Source organism: Centruroides vittatus, unplaced genomic scaffold (assembly GCF_030686945.1).
Source record: "Centruroides vittatus isolate TY-2023 unplaced genomic scaffold, ASM3068694v2 contig_1042, whole genome shotgun sequence".
NCBI classification, from domain to species: Eukaryota; Metazoa; Arthropoda; class Arachnida; order Scorpiones; family Buthidae; genus Centruroides; species Centruroides vittatus.
The window spans coordinates 912,532-924,956 of NW_027120674.1; the positions used below are offsets into that span (position 1 = coordinate 912,532).

The 12,425-nt window shown below is 27.6% G+C and overlaps 1 protein-coding gene across 1 annotated transcript in view; it reads left to right on the forward strand.

Moving 5' to 3' along the window:
* The first annotated feature begins 848 nt into the window (after positions 1–848).
* Positions 849–12,425, forward strand: part of LOC136969925 (pyruvate dehydrogenase phosphatase regulatory subunit, mitochondrial-like) — a 33,503-nt gene continuing 21,926 nt past the window's right edge. The window contains exons 1-5 of the mRNA XM_067264235.1: positions 849–1,207; positions 5,300–5,427; positions 7,941–8,022; positions 10,378–10,459; positions 11,839–11,920. Of these exons, the coding sequence (XP_067120336.1) occupies positions 891–1,207; positions 5,300–5,427; positions 7,941–8,022; positions 10,378–10,459; positions 11,839–11,920 (691 nt within the window). The 5' untranslated portion in view covers positions 849–890. The remainder of the gene's footprint in view (positions 1,208–5,299; positions 5,428–7,940; positions 8,023–10,377; positions 10,460–11,838; positions 11,921–12,425) is intronic.

Below are 12,425 nucleotides of genomic sequence, written 5' to 3' on the forward strand. Positions count from 1 at the left end.
GGAGTTGCTGTCTCTTATATAGAAGAGATTTGATGTATATTTTATGGATGTTTTGTTGGTCTTGGCTCAATTCTCTAATCGGTGTAAACCATGTAATTGCTAATCCTGTAAAATTAAATAAGATTTTACATAGTTAGCAATTTGTTTTTTATGCTTAAATGTGACAAACACACTAGTACACATGTATATACAAATATCTAAGAGTTTACTTTTCATCCATAGCACTAGTGGCTACATAAGCAGTGATCGTATATCAGATAAATGTATGCTTGCACGTTCTAACTTGAGCCCTTCTAATTTCAGTAGTGGACACTTGTTTATACAAATGTTTGGGCTTTTATCATCAGTCTATTCTAATATCAATAAAATGAGGATATTTATTAATCTATCCATACTTGATGCAATTCGATCATCTTGATTGAGAAGAAAGCGATATCTTATATTACAAAAATAAAGAAGTATAATAATAATCTCTTATTAAAAAAAGTAAGCAAAATAGTATGTTGCATGACTTAACTATCGACGTCGATCAATCTTCGGATTTCAAAACTGACCATTCGACAATTTAAATAAAACTTATGATTGAACTGTTGAGAAATAGTTTTTAAGCCAAAAGTGTTCGAATTGGTATAATTTTTGAACTAAATAATCGGGTGAAGCCTGTTAGAAGAGTTTTAAATTAATTGTATCATAGAACATTGGATTATTTGAGGAATTTATTAGATGATTATACATATAGTTAATTTGTGGTATCAACAAATAAACTATATAGTTATAGAAACATAATTTTTATTAACTGATTAAACTATAAAATTAATCATTTTTATGTACTTTTTTTGCAGTTAATGAAAAAAACAAAAACATTAAGACATGTAAAGAAATAGAAGAAAATGGCTTCTGTTTTATGGAAATTTTCTTCTTTTAGAACATTTAAATGGGAAATTTTATCAAGCTTTTCTGCATTTTCTGTAAGAAAATTTTCTAATTTACCAGAAAATTCATTTTTATCTACACACAAAAGATACTATACAAATTGGGATAATGATGAAAATGAAGCAAATGAGACTATTAATAGAAATCTTTGGAGAAATGCTATACCAAAGTATGCCCAAATAGTAATTTGTGGTGCTAGTTCTGTTGGCAATGCAATTGCATATAATTTACTCAAAAAAGGATGGACAGATGTTGTCGTTATGGAAAAGGGAAGGTAAGAAAAAAAATTTTTAATATTAATCTTCAAAAATTATTTTGTATTAATTCTTAATTTTAAAAACTTATTAATGATATAAAGAATCTTTCTATTGATTATTTTTAAATTGTTTGGATCGTCGATTACTATTTACTGTTATATATAACTGTTTTCTTTTATGTTTTGGTTTCCTTTTTTTTTCTGTCTATATTCATCGTTATGTAATTTTTACCTTTCCTTTCCTTATGTTGTTTTTTTTATTCTACAGCTTAAGTTCTCATGTCTGTAAAATAGATACTTTTATAGTCATTTTATACACACTACCATATCTCTGAAGTATCTATATCTTTAATTTTTATTTATCAGAGTTATTTTAAAACTTTAAACACATATATTTAATTTTATATCTCTCAAAAATTTTGCATATTATTATTTTTTGAAACATCCTATAGAATTTATTTTTGCTTCTTCAAAACCTGTAGCTTAAGTATTATATTTTATTACACCTTATACAGTAGTCCCCCCTATAACACAGTAGATACGTTCCATGTTATATGAATCCGTGTTGTTCGAGTTACTTAAATACATGAGTCAATCACAGCCCGGCATGTGTGCAGTTTAGGGGCTACGGCTGTTTGAAAGGTTTTCTTCCATAAAATTAATCAATTCTAGACTAATTTGACTCAACATTTCCAAATCACGTATAATTTTTTGGGAATAATCCATATAAACTATGCTATAAACAAAAAATTGTAGGATTACTTACCAAGTGTGCACCGTTTGATGACGCCATAAGCTTGTTTTCATCGCAGAGTGGCTCATTGAACGGCGGGCGCGTGTTTCCTGATAAGTTATTTTTCTGTGAAAAATTTGCTGAACTTTGGAAACATCATTAAATTAAATATAATTTTTATAGCCGTTAAATAATAAATGGTTTTTTAGTAGGTCTGCTGCTCGTTTAAACTCAATGGTTTGTACAATATCCGCTATTGGTCTAGATTCGACCAATCCTGTCGCGACACAAGTCGGCGATGACGTTTTACCATGTTATACGAGTCTCTTTTAGTGTGTTATACAAATCCGTGTTATATGAACCCGTGTTATAGGGGGTCTACTGTATTAGTACTTGCTGTTGTTGTTGACATTCTAAAACATTTTACAAAACTTAGCCCTATGTTGATAAATAAGTCAAACTACTACGTAGTTCAGGAGTAGTCAAACTTTTGATAAAAGAAAAGAATTTGTGATAGCTATTACATTCTTTTCTATTGCATTATTGTTAAGCATTCTGTAAATGTTAAGAATGCTAATGGTTCAAGAGTCTTTTGAAGCTTTTAATCAAGATTAAACATTTTATTAAGTTTTATCAAAATATTTTTTGAGATGGTTCATCTCGAGATCGCAACTTGAATAAAGTTCTTTATTCAAGTTGTCATCTGAAGATGAGACATTATTTATGTTATAAAGATGGTTTGTTGTTTGAGTTGTTATCCAAAAATTAGATGAAATGTCTCAAAAAGTATTCAATCTTGATTAAAACCTTCAAAGGACTCCTTAATTGTTAGTGTTCATAATATTTTATTTGATTAATGGAGTCATATAGTTCTGAACAGGTTAAGTATTCCATTCTCCATACAGTTTAACTTGATTCTCTGAGGTAGGAATTAAATGTTAAAGGTTACAATGTAAAAAGAATAATATTAACCATATTATTTTCTTGAAATCTAATTAATACAATTTGCATTCATCAGACTTTTACCTTTTTACACAATGGTGATAATGGGAATTCCATGCCAGGATGGTATTACCATTAGGTGAATTGTTACAGAGAATTTATCAAACAGGAACACTTTTTCAATGAAAAAAGAAGATTTTATTTTCTATTTTTTATGAAAGGAAATGCATTTTGGGCCAATGCCTTTCTTCAGTCTTTATTATATATAATGGTAAAACTATATAAGAAACTACAGAATACATTTAATAGTTATTTCTATTTTACATATGCTTACAACTCATAAAAAATACAAAAAATTACCTAAAATATAAGTAATGGTGACTACTGAAATAACTAAGTGTTAAAAATGTAGGTTAAAATCAGTAAAACTGAAATAAATTAAAAAATAAATACAGTAGAGAGTCGTTAATCCGAACCTCAGTAATCTGAATCGCCAGTTATCTGAACAATTTTCAGTCGGACTGTGTCATACTGTTTTTGATACTAGGTTTACTTCTAAAGTATAATTTTCATGTTTTTATATTCTTCAATATATTTATTTTGTTTGTACAAAATAAAGAAATAATTTTTAACGATACGATAGCCTCGATTATTATTATAAAAATTTTCGTTTGGCCTAAAATCGACAAAAATTCAACACGAAGCGACACGCAACAGAGAAAAATTTGAACATCGGACAGGTTAATATATTTTTTCGTACATAATCGGTTATCCGAACAAATCACTAATCCGAACAACCCCAGTCTTCAATTGATTCGTATTAACGACTCTCTACTGTAAGTAAATATAGTAAAATGACTAAATACTAATAATAAATAATAAAAAGATATACCTGTAAAATGAAAAAGTAAAACTTCCTAAAACATAGGAAAAAAATTTGACAATTAAAAGAAAACATAAAAACTTTAAAACCAATAAATACTTTGTTAACAATAGAGTCATGCTGGTCATGTAGTTAACTCCATTCAGGAAAAGTTTTTGAATTGAAATCATGAAATTCCAGTTTGACCAGAAGTTCATATAATTGGGAAATTGAACTTATCTTTTATTTATCCAAAAATGTATTTTAGATAATAAATTACTATAATTATTGTTATAATTAATGTTGTTTAATAATTTTAGCATTCATTGATCATATATATATATATATTAGTCCTTCTGACATAATTTAAATACACAATGCAGAAATATGTATGAATTTTATTGCTATGTGAACTGTACTACAGGTCAGTTTATAGTCCAACAGCTGTGTGGAGTTTTAAGGTTGTTAGCCATCGCTGAAGTTAACAAAAAGAGCTTTATTAATTTTAACAATAAATAAAGTTAACAAAAAGAGAAAAATCAACAAGAAAGTAGCTAGATAACATTTCTTTTCTGACAACACTCTTTCCTGAGATAGCTACTCGACATAAGAAGCAAGAGAAAAAAATTTCAGATTGGTTGTCAACAATCACTCCATCTAATATTGCCATTTTTGGACAGGTCTGAGTCCAAAAGATATAAAAAAGGACCACCAAGAGGTCAATTCGGTCATCCAGTTCAGTTCATCAACATTTATTCCCATAGTCTAGTTCAAGAGAACTGTCCACACAACCAGTTCCATCGTGTCAAGACTGAGACTAACCATCCTTTTGCCTTGTTCATCCAATAATCCAGCTATTTGGAATTTTCCCTTCAACTAAATCACCACTACACCAGAGAATTAAAGAAAAAGAAATGCAAACGTTAATGCTAGGAAGAATCTATCTCATTATGGACAAAATCGAAGGGAAACAGCCATCATTTAAGACATTATTCAATCTTGAGATATTTATCCACAACCGACCGAATGTAAACTCTCTCCGTCTTTCTCTCTCTCTCGCAAGTAATAGAATTACTTGTTAAGAAGTTGTTAGGAAGTAGGAATTCAATAAGTGCACTTTTGAAATATGATATTTTATTGTCAAGTGTCCTCCTGTAGATTAGAATTTTTTTTTTGTTGTTGTATAATCATGGAAATATATACTCATAAATAAATATAGTTTGTTTTTAGTATAATTTTGTCGTCAAGTGTATTTCTTTCTGGACCTCCCTGTCTCTCTAATTTTCCCTCCTCCATCCGCTCACATTAGGTCCATATGGGACTGCTCTTGTGTGGGAAATCATGTAAAGCCGGAAGGTTTCCTGTGGACCTAATCATAGGTTGTGTCAGGAGTTGATAGGGAGGCACTTCACAGATTTCACATTATTAAGTAAATGTAAATATTAAATAATAATTAAAATGTAATCGTTTCTATAATTTCCAAATTCTACAGTGTTAAATTTATACTACAAATGAAAATATTTTGTAAATTAAAGACATAGAAAACTAATTTTTAACTATATTCATATTTCAGGATAGGAGAAACTTTATCATCTATAGGTAATAATATTATAAGCACATTTAATTCGTCAACTGATGGAATAATTACACAGTATAATATTGATTTATTTGAAGAATTAAAAACAGGAGGATATGATATAGGTAATTATAATTAATAAATATTTAAAATATATATGAAGAATTTAGAATTTATTAACAATTTTAATGTTATTAACTATATCTTTGTTAGGGATTAATATTTAAAGTATGAAATTCTTTGAAGTAGTTGATAAACTTTTACAAGCAACAAGTCATGAAGAATATATCCCAAAAAAGGAGGGGGGTTACTTATGTTTTCATCTTATCAAAAGACTCACAACAGCATAAGAAACATTCAAATTTTATTATATATTTTGGCACATAAGACTCTCAACAGATGAATAGAGATATGACAAGTTCTTTGACTGATGCCTGTTATATAAAGTAGCATTTTGGGTTTTTTTTAGTACTTCTAATTACAGACATCCTATATTTTCTATAAAATAATTCACGAAGGACTGACTCGACACCTGAATATATAATTTAGAATATCAACAATAGAAGAAAAGAAAAAAAAATTAGAAAACAGATTATATATTGTATCACTTTTATTAACCATTAAAAACAAGTTTTTAATGGTTAATAAAAGTGATACAATTTATGCAAAAAATAACAATACATGAATACATAATATTTTTCTGATTTTCATAATATTAATTTTTTATCAACAAATTATATAATTTTATTAAACATTATATTTAATTGTATAATTTCTGACTGATACAGTTCCTGGAAAGTGGTTATTATTCATAAACAGAATGCCATAATTCATTTTTGCAATAGTACTACACAATATTTATGCGTGGTGTTATATCGGTTTGAAATTATCCTTGTCTATTTATACCTTCCAGAAACTTTTCGAATGCTCCTCTTATTTGCTGGTGCCAATTATCATTGGTATGTACTGTATAATGTAAAGTAGGAACATATAATTTATAAAACTCATATCTATCCTGAAGTCAATCTGAAACAAGTGGCCCGTTTTCGTAACCAGTGAGTTGCGACGAGCCACGCTGCTTTCCAACATGGTTAATAGCATTTTCTTACATAATGACTAATTTTGAGATTATCACACTGTGTGCAAATAAATGAATTTTTGTTGTAAAGAAATTACAATTTAAATTTAGAAGAGATTCATATGTCATTTGAACAGTTTTCATTTTAGCATTTCAAAGTATATTTGAGATTATTGTCTGTTGTCCAGTACACCAAGTTTCGGAGCATACTCAATGCGAAGTGGATTAACATTGCACATCATATCTAAATTTTATTGGTTAAATTACATTTCCGACTAAACTAAAATATCTTTCTTTTCAAAAACACAATTGTATTTTAGTTTAGTTAGTTCTTTGAAGGTGTATTATGTGTTATGTTTCCAATCTCTATTTAGTCGTATTTTTTGTTTAGCGAAAACAAGTTTAATATATTCTTTGTAGAAATTAATATTTTATCAGTTTTGCTTTTTCATTGCAGCAAGTTATTTTGGTATATACTTGTAATAATTACAATCCGCTTTTAATTCTGTTTTTTATCTGTTATTACATTTTTAAAGATAAACTCGGAAAAAAATGTTTACTTACAATATTTTTTCTGTAATTTTTCATTCAAATTTGTGAAGTGATCTTCAATTATTTTGAAACTACAGTAGAGAGTCGTTAATCCGAACCCCGGTAATCCGAATCGCCGGTTATCCGAACGATTTTCAGTCGGACTGTGTTGTGCCGAATCAAACATTTTTGATACTAGATTTACTTCTAAAGTATAATTTTCATGTTTTTATATTCTTCAATATATTTATTTTGTTTGTACAAAATAAAGAAATAATTTTTAACGATACAATAGCCTCGATTATTATTATAAAAATTTTCGTTGGGCTTAAACTCTACGAAAATTCAACACGAAGCGACACGCAACAGAGAAAAATTTGAACATCGGACAGGTTAATATATTTTTTCGTACATAATCAGTTATCCGAACAACCCCAGTCCCCAATTGATTCGGATTAACGACTCTACTGTATACAGAATTCATCTAATTGAATAAATTAAATTCCTTTACTAGTTCTCCTAGTTCTCATTCCCATTTTGTAAAAAAAAAAAAATTGGAATTAGAATTAGTAGAAAGTGTTGTGTGCCACTTTCTACTAATGCCAGTGCCATAGCTCTCTTATCCAATTTGTAAATTGTTTACTCCTCCTCACCCCGTGTCTCCAGATTTTTACAGATGCAAACCTAAAAGCATTGCAAATTTTAGGTTTAAGCATTTATTTTTCAACCTGAGTTGAATAAAATATAGACGTATGTATCATTTAGAACATTTATATTATAAATGAATATTTCTTTTTCAATTCATAACTTTTATGATCTCTCATTATTATTATAAATTAATATCCAGAAAAAACATATAACATTAAGACTCCTGAAATTTAAAACACTGAAGAGTTTCCTTTATTGATAAATTTTCTATTATTTATTATTAATAGTTACAAAATGATTAATAAAATGTTAATTTTTTATATTATTTTGATAAAGTAAAAGAAGGATTATATTATAATAATAGAAAAATAATTATTTTAGGATGGAAATCATGGGGTGCCATTGATATAGCAAGAACAAAAGATAGAATGATATATTTTCAAAGATTAGCCGACGAAGCAAAGTAAATACTTTAAAATAATTCTCAATATTTAAATACTTTAATTAATTTATTTCAAATAATTCAGTTAAAATTATGAAAATATATTTTAAAGGACTTATTATTTTGTAAATTTCATTGCTTTTAATAGCATGCTTTTAATAATGAGATAAAAATAAGGACAAATCTTTAATTAAGTGATTTTGAGAACTTGACATAAATATTATTTTAAATTCAAAGCCATCTTAATAAAACGGACTGATTTTCAAAGCTTTCTGAACATTTATTTGTCTAGACCATATATTAAAAATGTAAATCTATATCAATAGACAAATTAATAATAGATCTTGAGTTTAGATTATAAGAAAAATATTAAAAATAAAATATAAGATATTAGCTGGGATGTAGCCTGAAATTTCTGAATGTGGGTCACCCGCATGACTGATGACTTCCGTAGACTTAGTATAGGTAGGTAAGTTACAGTAAAAACGCAGTAGCCCATGACCACTAACTTACACGTTATTATGCATGGAGCTACCATACTGTACCGTACCGATGTCGATGTTCATATTCAAGCCATATGCAAATCATTGATACACATTATTAAGCTCAATAGAAAAAGGCTAAACATGAACAAGTATTAAATCACAAGATAAGGAAGAATAATTCTTCCATACCTCGTGGCTGTTCGTGTAGCATAGTATTTGAGTATGATGCATGTTTTTCAGTTTCATTCAGTGATACACTGCTACATTCCTGATAAATAATGTGGAATTGAAAGACTACTTTAAATCAGACTGTTTAATTTTAATTAATTATCTTTAAACATTCTGAGTAAATTAATTTTTGAGTTTCATTTTTTAAAATTAACAATGATAACCTACATAACAAATTTCTGTTCATCAGTTCTATAGGAAAAAATTTTTTATTGATTGAACTTTTATTTGCGTAAGTAATTTTTAAATAGATTTTGTTGGCAATTGTTATTGATAAATAGAAAATGAAAGCTGTAGAATTAAAAAATACATGAAGATAATTAAACTTTTCAGTTCTCATAATAGTAAAATTTTAGGCAGTTTTATTTTGAGTTTAAAATATTCAAACATAAAAAAAATCTATATTTATATAGTTTCTTTGGAATTATATATTATTGCATTATGTGGTATTACAATGTTATATGAAGTTGATATTGCTGACATTTACGCAAATTAAACATCAAATTTGTGACAAAATTCTCCGTGGAAAAATTGTTTTTGGAGCTTTCGGTTTTCAGAATTTCGGATAAGAGATGTTGACCTGTACACTAAATTTCAATTTAACAAAGTTTTTAAATTATGCCCATAATATTTGTTAAATAGAAGCATTTCTTATAATAAATAAAAATATTAATACGACTTTTTCACACAGGTAAACATCTTGCTTTAGTCCATCTTTTTCGCCATTACACCATCGGCAATCCTTAAAATTCACAAAGTTACGGAGACGACCTACCTGTTTTTATATTTTTACATTTTTTTGCGGAGGCAGTAGCCTAAAAAGGAAGGTCGTCTCCGTAACTTTGTGAACTTTAAGGATTGCTGATGGTGTAATAGCAAAAAAGAAGGACTAAAACAAGGTGTTTACCTGTGTGAAAAAGTCGTATTTATATTTTTATTTATCAAATATAAACAATGCCGGCCATGTTTCTTTTATTTTTTACTTAGAAGCATTTCTTTTTAGAATTTATTATATATCATTACATACCATTGCAATAGCGTTTATTGAAATTCTTATTATAGGGAAAACTTTGCAAAATAATAAATGTCAAAGATGTAATTAATGCTAACTTAACACATTTTATAATCTTAACATCCAAAATCTGTAATAATAAATAAAAATTTGTTAGCTAGTCCCTGCTAAATGTAATCACTACCTCTATTTAAATCTTATTGATAAGAAATATTTTTATGTGGTTTTATAATTAAAAAAGTATACACTTTTGCCGTAATTCAGCACACAGTTTTTTTAATCAGAAAATAATGTTTTCAGCTTAAGTTACAAGGTTTCAGGTTCAGTTACGAAGAAATGAATTTATAAAAACTCACATTAAGATTTTTATAATTGCATTTCTTCGTGATTAAACTTGAGAATGGCCTATATAATGGCTTGAGTAACATTAATTCTTATTTAAAAGAAGTGCTGAATTTATTGCAAAGGTTTTCTTTTAATTACTAGAATTAAAATTCAGTATATATGCAGGTTAGGTAATAGAAGAGTAAAAATTTCATAGATTATTTATTTTCATCATTTTTTAATTTTCTTAAATTTTACTAACAATTTTAATTATGTTGTAATTATTTATTTAATTAAAATCTTATGAGAATACTTAAATTTTTAAAGGATATATGGATTAGAATTTGAAATTATTGGACCAGAAGATATCAAGAAAATCTGTCCATTAGTTAATACTGAGGATCTAGAGGTTTGTAAATAAATTTTTAATTCAAAACAATATTGTTATCTATACAGGAAATAAATTGTGAGAAAAAGTAACGTCTTTGTAACGTTGAATTATGAAGCAAACAAAATTGATATTTTTTAAAAATCATTATTCAGAATCTTCAAAATTTGTAGTGAGAAAATTTGTATGGAAACATTTCTAAACAGCTATAAAATTTTTGAGTTTTTACAAAGTATGTAATTGTACCAGAAATATATATCATGAATGAAATTTATACCAGTTCTTGAGGTGTTTAATTGAAGACAAAGTCTGTCAAAATAATCATGTTCTGGAATACATCTCCCGACTATTTGATCTTTCCTTTTAGATGTCTTGGTCATCAAAAAAATTAAGCATGAAAAAATATATCTGATTAAAAAGGTTAAAAACTCTCCAAAACAGATGTTTGTTTTGACAGACTTTCATCCTTCCATACTGCATTGGGATCATACTGTTGCTTGAACTTTTATCCATTGTGAGAAATGCTGTTAATATGTAATTTCAAGCAGTCCATTGGCAATTAATCAAATTTTTTAGTATATTTTTAATTAACATTAAAACTAACAATCTGGTGAATTTCAAAATTTAATAAACTATTTTTTTTATTCGACGCAATGAAGTGTAATTTACATATGACACAAGGCAATGGTAGTCAACCTGGTCCCTACCCTACTAGTGGAAATTTGAGCTTTCGTGGTGTTCAGTAGGGGTTTTGTCTGATGCTGAAGCTATTTTCTGGTATCACCACGCATCTATGACTCACTGACGGAATAGGTTGTACTGTAACAGTGGCCATCACTCGAGTTGAGCTCGTTTCCTGGTGGGATTGGCATTGTCAGATTTAGCTACGCTTAGTTTGATGTAAAAAAAACACTTGGCGCACTGGCAAAAAAAATTCTGTGTGTTATAAACATATGCAAAATATAAATAAAAAGATAAATTTAACCACACATTTTACTAAACTGCCACTCAGAAATTACAAGTACTTTGCAGTTGCGCTAAATTAACTTACTGCAGAACCGGTGGGCAGTTAAAAAATTTTACTACCAACAAAGATACAAAAGTGGGCAGTAGGTATAAAAAGGTTGACTATCCCTGACACAAGATGTTCTTTACATTCTTTATTTCTTTTTTATTGCCAATACGCATTTTGGGTCTATACCTCTCTTCTGTTGGATTTTATTCCTTTTTAAAATGTTGAGTGAAGAAGATTAATAAACTATTGTTTAACTTTATATCTGATGCTATTATTCTCTTTTTCTCATACAATTATCTTCCTGATTTTCAGATGTGCAAATGATGAATGAATCATATTTTAAAATTGAATAAATGTATGTAAATACAAAAATTTATATTTTTAGGGAGGATTATGGAAGGAAACAGATAGTGTTGCCGATCCTACAAAATTGTGCCTTGCTATAGCCGACCTTGCTCGCAAAGAAGGTAACAAACTATATTAAAGATCTAAGTTGATTTATTTATTTATTTTTCAGTTGACGTTTTATTCTAATATTTAATTTGATAATAGAAAAGTTTTAGATTTTTTTTTAACAGCAAAGAAATAATCATTTGTTTAATTAATGCAAACATTAGAGATGACTGAAAATTTTTACATTAATTAAACAAACAGTTTCTTTCCTTACTGCTAAAAGATTTTTACAGTGTTTGGTTTGTTGTATTTTAAGTGGCAATTTTTATGGTTTGATACTTTAAATTATTTTTTTTAAAGTTTATTCATCCTCTCATTAATTTTAGTCGAAAGTAAGTTATATTCACCTAATATTTTATCTTTGTAGTGTAAGTATATAGTAAATTTATTTTATTATGTACATTAGATTTCTTAACAATGGTTTTTATATTCAATTTAATTCTTGTTACAAATTTAACAACTATAATTTGTAATTATTAAAGCAGATTGTTTAACTAATGCATTTGCTATAGAAAATAA